Consider the following 14,836-nt stretch of genomic DNA (forward strand, 5'->3'; position numbering starts at 1 on the left):
TCTTAAAAATATTAAAATTCATGATTTAGGTTGTTTGTAATAAATAATGCATATTAGTATTAATTTGCTACGTAGAAATACCACTACAAAAAAACTTGTTTAACATCATTTATTCTATATATTTGCATTGCTTATAAATAATGTAACATCATTTAAATAAGTGACTCTGAAAATAGTGATGTAAATAATTCATATTATTTTAGTAATAATTGATACAAATATTGTATATTTATATCAATTATTATAAGTAATGTCAATATGTTAATTACTAAACTGATGCTAGATTAATTAATAATAACGTCAATTAGTATAATTGATTTTAAACTATATATGTGTATTATTTATAGATAAATAATTTTAAATAATATCAATTATTTTTGTGATTTAAGTTAAATGATGTAATTCAGTGTTAAAAAAAGATTAATTCCCGGATTTTTTAGTTAAAACCAAAATAAATAATTAATCAAATCATAATTTACTGTGTTAATGTCATTCCGTACCGAACAGATCGTCATCCAACCGACTCCGATATTGGGTTAACGTATTCAAACTTTTCAACTGATACGTAGAGTGAGCTAGTGGACGCCACGTAGGATCAACTAAACGACGCCGTTTAACATAGGAATACCGAAACGGGCAAGAGAAATCTCGGAATACCTGATTTGGTTAACCTCCGTTTTTAAACTACACGACAGAGAGGAAGCCGCCGCAGGAAAAGAAAAACCCTAAAAAAGATGGACGAAGAAAGCAAGGTGAAGATCGAGAAAACGGTTCGAGAGATTCTGAACGAATCGGACATGACGGAGATGACGGAGTTCAAGGTCCGCAATCTCGCTTCGGAGAGACTCGGAATCGATCTCTCAGACAAATCTCACAAGGCATTTGTACGAGGCATCGTCAAGTCATTCCTCGACGAAGTGGAGTCCAAACAACAACAGGACAAGGATGAGCAAGAAGAAGAAGAAGAACAAAGAGCTAAGGGAGACAAGGAGTTGGACGATGACGGCGATCTCATTATTTGCCGGGTAAGCTAATTAATCTCATACTTAAATCAATCATAGTTTCTTATGTTAGTCGAATGTTTTGTCTTTAAGCTGTCGGATAAGAGGAGAGTGACGATTCAGGAGTTTAGAGGAAAGGCTTTGGTCTCTATCAGAGAGTATTACAAGAAAGATGGCAAAGAGCTTCCTTCCTCTAAAGGTAACTCCACTTTTTTTAACATCTCACAGTTCCTATTGTTTTGGATGTATTTAGTTCCACTTATGTTTTTTCTGTTTTGTTAAATTTTCTGTTTGACTCTTAAGTCTTACTTTGAAAATGAGGACTTAGCAGCTTGCAGCTCACAATGTGTTTTAGCAGCCAAAAATGGATATATAAAATTTTATTTGTGTATGCAGGAATAAGCTTAACAGATGAACAATGGTCAACGTTCAAGAAAAATATTCCAGCTATCGAAAATGCTGTCAAGAAAATGGAATCGCGTGTCTGAACAACTTGTGGGTTGATTCTGCTTTCAAAAAAACATATGCAAGTGTCTTGTTGAATCAGTGGTGCAAATGTTATTATTGTCTTATGTAACTTTGTTTTCTTTCTTCGGTTTGATAGTAATGTGTTTCTTAGAGGACCCCTGGCAAACGAAGCCATTATCATCAGTAGTAGTATCCCATATCGGTTTAACCGTTTCAACATAACCGAATTAGGACATGTATACACAACTCTTCCGGCCACCACTTCCGCTTTCTAAATTCCTTTTCTTCTTTGCGGCGACCCTTAATCTTAGGCCCAATTCTTCCAAATTAGTGTACTTTGAGTTTGATTTGACTGCTTTTTTGGTTCGTGATGGGTTTATTAATGGAATAGTAACTCTCCGAAAGGAGTTTGATCAAGCAGTCTATGGGTTGTCTAGAGAAGCATGTCTTTTTCAGCTGTAGTACCTGGATAAACAAGTCGATATCAGCCATTGAATCACATCGATCAATAGTATAAGCATGATAGTTTATTTCTTTCCCTAAACAGTTAGAAAAACGAAGTCTAACATTTCGTGTGTGTTTTTGCTTTCTATTACTTGCTAGGATAGTCGAATCCAAGCACATATCAAGTTATAATCAGATTGAAGTGAAACGTGAATTGAATCAAAACCTTTAACACTAAAAGTTGAATGATGAGACTAATTTGTTTTTATTACTTGATTGGCCTTAAACAGCCGATTATGTACTAAAGCAACTGCCTCTTACATGACTTGCAGCAAACATAAAAACATTCAAAGTAGCTACTAAAACATTCTAGGCTCCTACATTCTCAGAGCTTATTCCATCTTTTATGACCAAGTCCAAAGACCAAAAGTCCAATAAAACCAACAGATTATTTAAAAACATATTTAGTATACAAGTCAGTCGAGAGGAATGGGGCTAAAGAGCAAGGACATGATACGATCATTGATTTTGGATTTCTCTGGACAGCCATGGCCATCTCCATATTGATATATGCATTGCGACATGCGTGCCAAATTCATTACTGTTTCCGCAAAATCTCGAGGGATCAGCGAGGAGTGATTTTCTATTTTCTCATAATTCATTTCATCCCACATTTCGTTGATCATCTTCTGCACGTGCATGCGTGCTTCCCCTTCTGAAACTCCTGTCTCGTTCATGTAACATTGGATCGATTTGAGAACATCTCCTCTCGCCATTTCATCCTATATATACACATATATTCATAAAATATAAGACAACAATATATAAGTTATTTCACAAGTACATACATGCATGTCTAGGATACATGTTCAGAAAATAAAAAAGAATACAGGTTGGGGAAATTGTAATCATAGTATTAAGGTAAAATTTCTATTGTAATTTGTACCTAGAAATAAACCGAAGGCTATATAAAAAGTGGTTTGGTGAACACGGGAAAAGCGGTTACAATTAGTGACAAGCTTCGAGTAATAATTTTACAAGTTGAGCTAAAATTTTATGAACTTGGAAGAAATTTATTTACCGGCGAGGTTACAAGGTCGTTGGCTAGACGGAACACATAGGAAGAGCATCTGGCGATGTTTTGTTGGTGTACGGTCAAAGTCTCCAAGACTTGAACAGAGAGTTGGTCGGAGAATACACAGTAGAAGTGAACAAATATTGTTGGGGACGAGATTGAAATCCAAGCATTTTGCATGTATTCTTCCAAATTTGGCTTGTACCCTCCTTTGTACCACATTGCTTCTACTAAATATGCCTTGCATACATCTGCCCACTAAAAATATAATTAAAACAGGAGTATTATTTTACAGTATTTACAAGATTTTCCAGGATTTTGAAATATGATTATTTTGTGAGAATGGTTTCTTTATTTCACAGAACAAATCGAAAATATATGAAAAAATAATATAACTTAATAATCATAAGAGAATACAAGTAGGTAGATATATATATCCACCATCTGAAACTCGTACCCATTAAAGTAAAGTTTTTTTTTTAAAGTAAAGTATTCTCTACAGAAGTAGAGAATTCGAAAGTATCTTCCTAAATTGTCTTCTTAGAGTGATAAATTGTTTTAACAAAATGTCCAAAACAAAGATATATAATTGGTATTTACTTACAGACTTTCTGAGGAAAGGAATCACGTTGATATCTTTATTTCTGAGGATATCACATCCAATGTTATTTACTTCATTGTAAACAACAAGAAAACACAACCTCATGTACTCCGGGAGCTCATCAAGCCGATTCACATCCCAACTGCAACATATTTATACAGAGAAAATTTAGTCAGTATCATGTTTTATCGTAATCTCTATATAAAATAACCAAAAAAATTGATACACAAATAGATGTGTGGGAGACTGGGAGTCTTTACTTTTCAAAGGCGGCAGTGAAGAGTTGAAGTTCTTCAATAGTGCCATAGATATCGTAGATGTCATCGATAGTTGTAAGAAGTGCATTTACTTTGGTCATTATTCGTCTAACATTCCCAAACTGAGGCTCATGGATTTGTCCAGTAGTCCAAAAATAATTCTCCACTATTCTATCTCTTGAAAAGTGAAGTTGATTAGCTAAACCTGTCTCCCTCCACCAGCTTCACACCACGAGTAGGAACATAAAGAGTTAACCTAAGTTATTTGAATTTAAAATGTCTGGAATACCAATTAAAGTTTATGCTTTTTAAATCTTAGAACTCATATAAATGTATGGCTTATGTATTAATTTTATTTAAATTAGTAGTTATATACCTGGAAACGTATTTGAGTTCTTCTTGATAAACAGCTTGTACGAAATTGAAATCGAGCTTGGCGAATTCAAGTAACATAGGGTTCTTGTTAGGTCTCTTTCCATACATATCTATGTACCATCTCGTGGCTAGCCTTCCCATTCGCCAATGGTATGGCATATCTAACGCTTGGACCACCATCTCGACATCACAGGATGCAAAATCTTTATCACAATGAGTATCAACAAAGTTTCTGAGTTGTTGTGTTGCAAAATCTCTAATGTTTTCTTGCAGTTTAGTGTCCGATTTTGTTGAAAGATATGACGCCTCGTACAGAGATAAGAGGCCACTTATATCATCGCTGTCGAACTTTCCACGGTTTTCCATGAAAGCATCAAATACATCTGTAATAAACAATTCCATTAGATATACAATTCCCCTAAATCTATTGATATTGTTGAACGTATATTTTGGTTATAGAAAACAAAGATTAAAATTTACTTATATTTATATCTTTTGTTCTCTGATCTACATGGAAAACATTGTTTAGCATCTAACTAAAAACAGTTTAATAAAATACTAGAGACTACAAATGGTAAGAAAAAATTAAACAAAAGAAATTTAAATAAAACTTCTCTAATTAGAATTCCAAAACATGCTATAAAAGGACGGAAGTAAGAAAGTTATTAAAGAGGGGGTTGGTTTAACATTGTATAAGTGATGATTTACCTTCTGGAACATTGAAACCTTGTTGTCTGAGCAGTCGGAATTCGAGTGCAGTAGCATGTAGATCGTATTCCATGTCATACTCCGTGAAGTTTCTTCTATCTTTGTGATAAGTAAATGTCAAAATATTGTCAATTTCCCGTTCAAAATGGTAAGACACGCCTAGCTTTTGTAGATCGTCAATGAGCTCCAATTGCTCGAGATGAGTAGTCCTCTCGTCATCAAGCATCTTCGTCACATTTTCTTTCAACAGATCTCTCTCCTGCACAGTTTTATCTTTCTGAAACCAGGGACATTGCAAATGAACATATTCATGAACCCAATTATACGACTTCGTTCTATATTTATAATGTATATATAGGGAATAAACTAACGTACCGTATAATTACTCTCGACCGAGAGGAGGTGGTGATGGTCCCAAAGAGAAGGCTGATAGTTTGCGGAACGACGAAGCACAACTGGAGACTCATCATTACCCCTTATCGCTTTGGCGACTATGGTGCTGGTGCATGTGAAAGACCGAGGACGTTGGATGCTCTTCATAGTGATATTCCTGTAAATAAGAGGTGAACCCATCTGCAGTAGACTGGCCATCGAAGAAAAGTATTACTGTAGGTACTTGGTAGTGGATACGGGGTACCTATTCGCATGTACATATATATAGTTAAATATTGTGTCCATGCATTTGCCCTGAATTACGCGTTTTATAATACTTTTTTTTACGTAGTGGCTTATTGTGGTTTGGTTCCCGTTTGGCTTATTATGAATTGCCTATATGAAATAGGTTTAAAGCATGTGTCTTATAGTATTTAATATATTGGCTTATGATTGTTTGATTCCCGTTGGGTAACATTAATTATCAGGGACGGTTAGTGTCCATGCTTTTATTTATCATCAAATTAAATAAACTCTAACCCTTCACAAAACTCTAGCCCATCCCCCCCTCTGCCACTAAAAATGCTCCCCTCCCAACCTCTAACCCTTTCCAAGCCTTGAGCCTTGTCCCGCAAGCACAGGCCTTTCATGAGCTGGCTTCTCGTTCATAAACCACTTTTTGGAGCTATTCTTGAAACTCATATAAAAGAACCTTTTCTGAATCCCATTATGTCCAACCTTTGCCCCTCCTGGAACTATACGTCTAACCACTCAGAGGATGAGGATGGTAGAATAATCTTGATTTGGAAGCACCCGGTAAACCTTCAAGTTGTGTGTAAGAGTCGTCAAAGTCTCACTTGTCGTCTCACTTTACCCAACAAACCGGTCTTCTATTACACTGCGGTTTATGCCTCCAATGAAGTTGCTGAACGGAGCGATCTGTGGGCAGAGCTAATCCAGATACAAACCGCCCTGAATCTAGATGATACTGCTTGGCTTATAGGGGGTGATTTTAACCAAATCTTGCACCCTGAAGAGCACTCCTCCCCTGATGTCTCTGCAGCTGATACTCAGATGTTCCAATTCCGTGACTGTTTGCTCCAAGCAGGTGTCTTTGATCTTCGTTATAATGGTTCAAACCTGACTTGGACAAATAACCAACCTTCAAACCCCACCACCAAAAAGCTTGACCGACTCTTAGTCAACAACTCTACTATCTCAGCCTTTCCCCATGCCTATACAACCTTCCTCCCCCAATCCTTTTCTGACCACTGTCCCTGCCTCACAGACCTCGCCTTCTCCCTCCCAAAAGCCGGTACTCAGCCTTTCAAATTCCAAAACTATCTTACCAAACACCCGGGGTTCTCTACCGTTGTAAATGAAGCTTGGATTCGCGCCGGAAGCACGTGTTTCACTCTGACACAGTTCTGTTGGAAACTCAAAGTCATAAAGAGAGATTTAAAATTACTAAACAGAGAGAACTACTCCAAAATACAAGAGAGAGTGAGCGAAACTCACAGTTTGTTGCAATGTGTGCAGGTTCGAGCTCTTCAAACCCCGACGCCTGAGCTATTTGAAGAAGAGAGAGAGCTTCATCAGAAATGGTTGTTCCTGCGCGAGATTGAAGAGGCCTACTTTAGGCAAAAATCAAGAATAAACTGGCTGAGAGAGGGAGATTTTAATACCACGTATTTCCATCGGATTTGCCAGGTTAGAGCAAGTTACAATGCCATCAGATCCTTTCTGGATGCTTCTGGAATGGTCATTACTGACCCGATGGGGATGAGCCTACTAGCTGAGTTGCACTTCAAATCTATCCTAGGACCTCAGCTCTATCTCCCGCCTCCCATTCCCTCGCCTGTCACCTGGTTTGCTCAGCTAATCAGTTTCAGATGTGACAACCAGCAGATTCAGAAAATGCTCTCGGTGCCTTCTTCTGAAGAAATAAGGAAACTGTTCTTCAAGCTAAATCCTAACAAAGCGCCGGGTCCTGATGGTTTGACTTCTGGTTTCTTCAAGGGAGCTTGGGAAACGGTTGGCGAAGAAGCGGTGATCTCCATTCAGCATTTCTTCGCAACAAGTTTCCTCCCTTTGGCTACAAACTCGACTATTCTATCGCTGGTACCAAAGTTCCCGGGAGCGGTCAAGATTTCTGATTTCCGGCCTATAGCTTGCCTCAACACCGTGTACAAAGTCATCTCTAGGCTTCTGGTCTCAAGGCTCAAGCCAATCCTGAAGGATCTGATCCTGCCATGTCAAACTGCCTTCGTTAAAGACCGGTTATTAGTGGAGAATACGGTGCTAGCAAGTGAACTAATCCATGGTTATCACAAGAACAAGGGGCCAAAGAGAATTACCATCAAGGTTGATATCGCAAAGGCATTTGACACTCTCTCATGGGAATTTCTACTCTCCTGCCTTGAAGGTTTGAGCTTGCCGCCGAAATTCATATCCCTCTTGAGAGCCTGCATATGTACAACAAACTTCATGATAGGATACAATGGAACAGTCTCGGGTTACTTCAAAGGAAAAAGAGGTTTGAGACAGGGGGACCCCCTTTCTCCTTATCTTTTTGTGATTGCTATGAATTGCCTATCTTTTATGTTGAACAATGCAGCGGTGCAAGGCAATTTTCAGTATCATTCTAACTGTAAAAAGATGGAGCTGACTCACCTCTCCTTTGCGGATGACTTGCTGATTTTCATAGATGGATCGCTGGAATCAGTTCAGAATGTGCTGCAGGTCCTCCAAGAGTTTGAGAAACGGTCTGGCCTAGCGGTGAGCTATCAAAAAACAAGCTTCTTCGCTTCAGGTTTAACCAGCCAAGAAATTGACACAATAAAAGCATCAACTGGAATGACTTGTGGAACTCTACCTGTGCGGTATCTAGGCGTCCCTCTCAACTCAAAGAAGCTCAACCTGGCTAACTGCGAGCCCCTCATTCATCAGGTCAAATCAAGACTCTCCTCATGGTCTGTGAAGTCGCTCTCTTTCTCTGGCAGATTGCTCCTAATCAAAACTGTGATTGCGGGAATAACAACATTTTGGTGCTCTGCCTTCATCCTGCCAAAGGCGTGTGTCAAGCGAATAAATTCTCTTTGTAGTACTTTCCTGTGGAAGGGAGATATCGAAAGTCACAACTCGGCAAGAGTAGCTTGGGACACGGTGGTACTTACAAAAGAGCAGGGAGGGCTAGGAATCAGAGACCTTCAAACCTGGAACTTGGCGTGTTGCCTCAAGCTGATCTGGATGCTCTTCTTCCGTGCTGGATCAGTCTGGGTTGCCTGGTTTAAAGAGGTTATCCTAAAAGGCTCAATCCAGAACTACTGGACCACCAAGCCAAACGCATCCTACTCTTGGCTAGCAAACAAATTGCTTAAGCTTCGGGATGTGGTATTCCCTCTTATTAAACTGCGGTTGGAGAATGGGGCGTCTGCAAGATTCTGGTTTGACAACTGGACACCATTTGGGAAGCTATCTACTTTCCTCGATAGCTCTACGTCGCGACTGGGAATAGCGGAGCGTGCTTCGGTGGCTTCTCTGTGCAGTAACGGAACTTGGCGACTACCACCTGCAAGGACAGAGCAGCAGCTTCAAATTCACATCTATCTCACCACCATTGCGCTAACAGATCAACAAGACTATTATGAGTGGGAACTGGCAGGTAAAACTCCTACAACTTATAGCACTGGAGAGGTTTATACTTACTTGAGAGGTGAGGTACCGGTAGTGGCTTGGGCGAAAACTGTTTGGTCTGCATATGAAATTCCTCGCCAGAGCTTCTTGACTTGGCTAGTGATTCAGAACAGATGTCCTACTAAGGATAGGCTACTAGGATGGGGATTGCAGGTATCACCTCTCTGTGTGCTCTGTAACTCCGCTGCGGAATCACGAAACCACTTGTTTCATGACTGCCCCTTCAGTTTCGATCTCTGGTCCCTAGTTGCAACCCGTTGCGGCCTCACTGCTTCAAGGAATTGGGATGCAACGGTGGCTCAGATGATTGCTCTCCCTCGCTCCAAATCACGCAAGCCGCAAACTCTCCTTGCTCTGTTAGGCTGGAAGTCAACCATCTACTGGACATGGTCTGAGCGTAACAGTCGACTGCACACAACAATTTTTCGATCGGTGGATGGTATATATGCGATCATTGATCGCCAGATGAAGAACCGGATCCAGAGCTTCAGAGGTCCTAATCCGGCGCTCTCTTCTCTGATGATGCAAGCTTGGTTCTCTTCAGCTTGACAGCCACGACAGCAGACTGAACCCGATCATCTCTCACTTTGGTTTCTCCGACTGTATCGCAACCGTTTCTCTTCCGACTTTTTCCAAGCTTATTTTGTCAATGGGCTCTTTTCACTAAGGTTCAAAATTTATGAGTTTCAAGAATGGGCTGGGCCCGTGTAACTAAAGCCATATGGCTTGTTAACATTTTCTTTCTTTTTCTTTAATTTTAATGAAAGCCTAAGTTACAAAAAAAATTAAACAAACTCATATTTTAGGTTTAAAGCATGTATCTTGTGTCTTATAGTATTTTATATATTGGCTTATGATTGTTTGATTTCCGTTGGGTAACATTAATTATCAAGGGCAGTTAGTGTCCATATTTTTTTATCATCAACTTAAATAAATTCATATTTCAGGTTAGTATCGATATTTCAGAATACCTTTAATATATATAAAAATATAAATTAATTTTTCATATGTAGTTATGCACCTATAATAATTTGTAATTTGAATCTTTTAAAAAGGTAGCTAAATAAATGAAAAGAAAATAAAAGATAAAAAATCCACTTAACAAGATAAAATAACTTAAAAGTGGACAAAAAGTGACAAAACATCTTAACCCATTTATAAAATAATAACAACTAAAAATTTTAAAGTTAAATCATATTAATATATTTGTGTCCCATTAAAGTAAACAAATATAATTTAAGTTCTGAAATCATATCTTTCAAAAAATTCGTTAAATTTTATTAACCCTAATTTATATCTACACTGAAAACAGTAATTTTTTTTGGATAACGACATTGATAGTAACTCAATAACTTCATTTTTATATTTTAATTTTTTTTGGCTGGCAATATAAATTCTCTATATAATAAATTTGATCACGTGTATTTAGTATTTTTATATAGTGGTCTATTATTATATATATCAATACGGTAACATGGGTTGATTTTATAAAATTATGTTTTAATCACGTGTCTTTTAGTATTTTATATAGTTGTTTACCATTATTTGGAATACGAATTACCACCGATAAGCTAGAGCTAATAATGCGTCGCTAAAAAAAAAAAAAGCTAGAGCTAATAATGGATGAATGTATCGATAAGAAATTCATTTATTAATTTTTAAATGCACTTATAGGAAATCACGCGTATTAGTACTTTTATCAGTATTTTGAAATCCAACCCAGATTCGCGATTGAATCGGTAAATCCGGTGATCCTAAGATAAATCCAGTTTTGATTTTGTTAAAAATCCAATGTTTAAAAACTCATTAAAACTCGCAAAAAACAACAAAATCTGGAATCTGATTATCGGTTTAACTACTGGTTAAACCACTAGATAACTCTTATTTATATTTTTTGTTTTAATTATGTTTTAAAATATGTTTTGTATTTTGATTTTTTTAGTTAAGAAGTTATGTTTTTCAGTTTTGTTACCTTCTACTTACTGACCTCTGCATGTTGTATCTTTTTCTTTTTTTTGCGCTTTTTGATTATTTTGTCTATCAAAAATCTCGTTTACTATGTTTTACATATAATTAAATCTTGATACTTTGTTACATGTCATAAATCTGTAATTGTTATCAATAAGAAATTCATTTATTAATAATGCGTCGCTAAAAAAAAAAAGCTAGAGCTAATAATGGATGAATGTATCAATAAGAAATTCATTCATTAATTTTCAAATGCACTTATAAGAAATCACGTGTATTTAGTACTTTTATCAGTATTTTGAAATCCAACCCAGATTCGCGATTGAATCGGTAAATCCGGTGATTCCAAGATAAATCCGGTTTTGATTTTGTTAAAAATCCAATGTTTAAAAACTCATTAAAACCCGCAAAAAACAACAAAATCCGGAATCTGATTATCGGTTTAACTACTGGTTGAACCACCAGATAACTCTTATTTATATTTTTTGTTTTAATTATGTTTTAAAATATGTTTTGTATTTTGATTTTTTTAGTTAAGAAGTTAGGTTTTTCAGTTTTGTTGCCTTCTACTTACTGACCTCTGCATGTTGTATCTTTTTCTTTTTTTTTGCACTTTTTGATTATTTTGTCTATCACAAATCTCGTTTACTATGTTTTACATATAATTAAATCTTGATACTTTGTTACATGTCATAAATCTGTAATTGTTACGATTTTGTTAAATAATCTAAACTATTTTTGTTATTTTTATGTCAAATAAAAATATAGAAACTTAAGTTAAGTATTTTATAAATGTTTTTAAACATAAGATATATATATATATACAAACTATTATTTATATTTTATAAAAATAGAAAACACATTATTTAGTTTCTATATATTTATTTCTATAGCTAATATATCATTATATATATTAAAATTAATTTCATTTATTAATCCGCAATTTACTTGCGGTCGACCCGGTAATCGAGTGACCCGAACAGTTATCCGTTCAGCTTTCGAATCGGAATTCAAAACATTGACTTTTATATAGTGGTCAATTAACATGAATTGCTTTTATATAATGGCTTACCATTATTTGGAATAATGAATTACAACCGATAAGCCAGAGCTAATAGTGAATGAATGTGCATCCATAAGAATTTTTAATATATATATTTATTAATTTTTAAATGCACTTATAATAATTTATAACGTCCATCCATTAAACGTAGAAGCAGTCCATTTAATACGATAAAATAATTTAGCCGATTTTAAAAAGACAATTATAAAATATGCTTAAAATATTTCCTAAAATAACACATATTTTGATATTTTAATGCAAATAAAAATCTTTTAATAAATAAAGTTCAACAAAAAATCAAATTCAATGATAACTAGAAACTAAAAACGATAGTGAATTACGATCACCAATTAGCAAAAAAAAAACTATAAAAAGTCACCACCAATTATAGTTTTGAAAATTTTGAAAGTAATGATGAAATATGCATAGTAGACTTTATATACATAATTTGGTTTTATAATTAAAATTTAAAATTTATCTTAGCTAATTTGATTTAAAATTGATTTAACTAGTTTAAGTATGAATAATTTGAAAGTTTGTAAATAAAAAAAATGATAGAATACTGATTGTTAAACATGTTTTTACAATATTTATTGTTTGATGATACATGTGGGAAGTCCTATTTGTATATTTATGTTAATTTTAGTACTATTTGTAATTTTCTATTAAACATATTAAATTAACGTTCAAGTTTTAAGTTGTATATATCAAAGGTTTTCATATATTTGACACATTGTTTAACTAAAGGTTATTCTGTTTAGTGTTTAAGGTTTAAAAAACCTAATTAGAAGTCTTCTTGACATTTTCTGTTGAAGTCTAATATAGTTAAGATAATTTTCGAATATAAAATTAAAATTCTACTTAACTGAATGTTATTATATTAATGTCACAGAAATAACTTAACTATTTTTAAAGTTAATTAAATAAATGGATTATATTAACAAATGTCATATAGACTTTTGTTACATTAATGACTGTAGAGAACTTTGTTGCGCAAGAAGATGTACCAATGATTCAAAGTTTGGTCATAAACTGATCTTTAAAACATGGTTTTTTTTTTTGTTAGACCTTTACAAAGAGTGGTATATATATTGTAAAATCAGGATATTGTGTTGCCAGATATATACTAAATGTTGACGAAGATGTAATTTATACGGAGTCAAGTATCAAAATACCCCTCAAAAATATGTCATCTTATACATGACATATTGATGTCGATATTTTTCCAAGATGTGGGAAATCAAAGGAGTCTGTAATTTATGTCATTTTTGAATGTCCTCTTTGTTTAAAGCATGGGCTCTAACAGCTACACTTTCTCATCCAATATATTTAATGTGTCTAGTATATACACTAATATGGACTACCTTTTTGTAGGAAGGAGAATATTGAAGATCCTGAAATGGACAAAGATCATTATCCATTTATAATTTGGTATTTTTTGAAAAGCTTCAGAGGGATTGAAGGATACTCACTAGAGTTGATCATATATGCTGAATGCTGAGCATGATTCACGGCAAATGCATGATTTGATAATTCTACTCTGCCGCCAAAAGTGATAACTCAACTCTTACCCAAGAAAATATATGCTTGTTGGATGGTTCTTGGACCTCTACATCCATCTTTAGTGGATGAGCTACTCATAGGTAAAAGAAATCAAAGACAAAGAGAATATGCACTGCATTCGGAGCTTGAAGCGTTAACGTAGACAATGGAGAACATGTTACATCATTCAGAATGCTAAAACTTTGGAATATATTGCAAATACTTGATAAAAATGATAAAGGAACCTCACACATAGCCAACTTCCTCGAAAATGTTGAAGAATAGAACTGAAGAGAAGATTTCATGACTTCACAATATTCTATATTCCTCGAGGCAGAACGAAATTGTCGATTCCTTAACTAGACTACTAGATCTATCGGAAGATCCTTTATTTTGTTAGTTATTATATTTTCTGGTATAGAGAACCAGACTATCTCTATTTTAAGTAATAAGATAGGCTTTCGCTGTTAAAAAGAATAATTGAAAACTATAATCTGCGAATAAGCACTTTGCACGTTCTTATACTTGTCAGTTTAATTTTTTTGGTTTCCAGTTATAATTAAGTAGTATTAGACAGGGGCAGATCTAGAATTATTTGTAGATGGGGCCCAAACAAATTTCTCATTGTATTTTAATTTTTGATATGGCCATTTTATATCTTGTGGTAAACTAAAGAAAAATACAAAATTAGATGGGGGCACATGCCCCATACACCAACCCATGCGTCCGCCCATGATTTTAGAAGTATCATGATATATAAAGTCAATACTATTCAATTTTTCATTTTTGTATGTGATAAGCTACTCTTATTTTTTATACAAAAAAAGAAAATTGAATAGTATTAACTTTATATATCATGATACTTCTAATACAAGGGGCGGACGCAACAGTTGGCGTATGGGGGTATGTGCTCCATCTAATTTTGTATTGTATGATCTACCACAAGATATATAACTTGAAAACAATAGTCTATGTATTATCTAAATAGTTATTATATTTTATGGTTTAGATAACTAGACCATCTCTATTTCAATTAATAAGATAGGCTTTCCCTGTTAACTATAATCTACGAATCAGCACTATGTATGCTCTTATACTTGTCAGTTTAAGTTTTTTGGTTTCCATTTATAATAAAGTAGTATTAGACAGGGGCGGATCTAGAATTGTGTGTAGATGGGACACAAACAAATTTCTCATTATATTTTATTTTTATGGGGGCATTTTATATATCTTGTGGTAAATACTAAATAAAAATACAAAATTAGA

At 34.9% G+C, this 14,836-nt stretch overlaps 2 protein-coding genes across 2 annotated transcripts; one reads left to right on the forward strand and one right to left on the reverse strand.

Moving 5' to 3' along the window:
* The first annotated feature begins 655 nt into the window (after nt 1–655).
* LOC108844544 (RNA polymerase II transcriptional coactivator KELP) lies at nt 656–1,619 on the forward strand. Its single transcript, XM_018617810.2, has 3 exons — nt 656–1,025; nt 1,095–1,200; nt 1,398–1,619. The coding sequence occupies exons 1-3, from the start codon at nt 735–737 to the stop codon at nt 1,487–1,489; spliced, it is 489 nt and encodes a 162-aa protein (XP_018473312.1). The 5' UTR covers nt 656–734; the 3' UTR covers nt 1,490–1,619.
* A 770-nt stretch (nt 1,620–2,389) lies between these two features.
* LOC108846672 (tricyclene synthase, chloroplastic-like) lies at nt 2,390–5,520 on the reverse strand. The gene is made up of 7 exons (XM_018619876.1): nt 5,305–5,520; nt 4,930–5,206; nt 4,223–4,604; nt 3,850–4,068; nt 3,593–3,731; nt 2,995–3,246; nt 2,390–2,695 (listed from the first exon to the last, which is right to left on the reverse strand). Exons 1-7 carry the CDS (start codon nt 5,518–5,520, stop codon nt 2,390–2,392), a joined length of 1,791 nt encoding a protein of 596 aa, XP_018475378.1.
* Between the last annotated feature and the right edge of the window lie 9,316 nt (nt 5,521–14,836).

Source organism: Raphanus sativus, chromosome 3 (assembly GCF_000801105.2).
Source record: "Raphanus sativus cultivar WK10039 chromosome 3, ASM80110v3, whole genome shotgun sequence".
NCBI lineage: Eukaryota > Viridiplantae > Streptophyta > Magnoliopsida > Brassicales > Brassicaceae > Raphanus > Raphanus sativus.

What these genes read in the sequence shown, in the direction of transcription:
- LOC108844544 (XM_018617810.2), top strand. Translation starts at nt 735, where the DNA reads ATGGACGAAGAAAGCAAGGTGAAGATCGAGAAAACGGTTCGAGAGATT. An exon ending in GCGATCTCATTATTTGCCGG is followed by an intron (nt 1,026 to 1,094) that starts GTAAGCTAATTA and finishes TTTGTCTTTAAG; the next exon opens with CTGTCGGATAAGAGGAGAGT. An exon ending in AGAGCTTCCTTCCTCTAAAG is followed by an intron (nt 1,201 to 1,397) that starts GTAACTCCACTT and finishes TTGTGTATGCAG; the next exon opens with GAATAAGCTTAACAGATGAA.
- LOC108846672 (XM_018619876.1), bottom strand. Translation starts at nt 5,520, where the DNA reads ATGGCCAGTCTACTGCAGATGGGTTCACCTCTTATTTACAGGAATATC. An exon ending in CGGTCGAGAGTAATTATACG is followed by an intron (nt 5,207 to 5,304) that starts GTACGTTAGTTT and finishes CCCTGGTTTCAG; the next exon opens with AAAGATAAAACTGTGCAGGA. An exon ending in TTCACTGCCGCCTTTGAAAA is followed by an intron (nt 3,732 to 3,849) that starts GTAAAGACTCCC and finishes AATATGTTGCAG; the next exon opens with TTGGGATGTGAATCGGCTTG.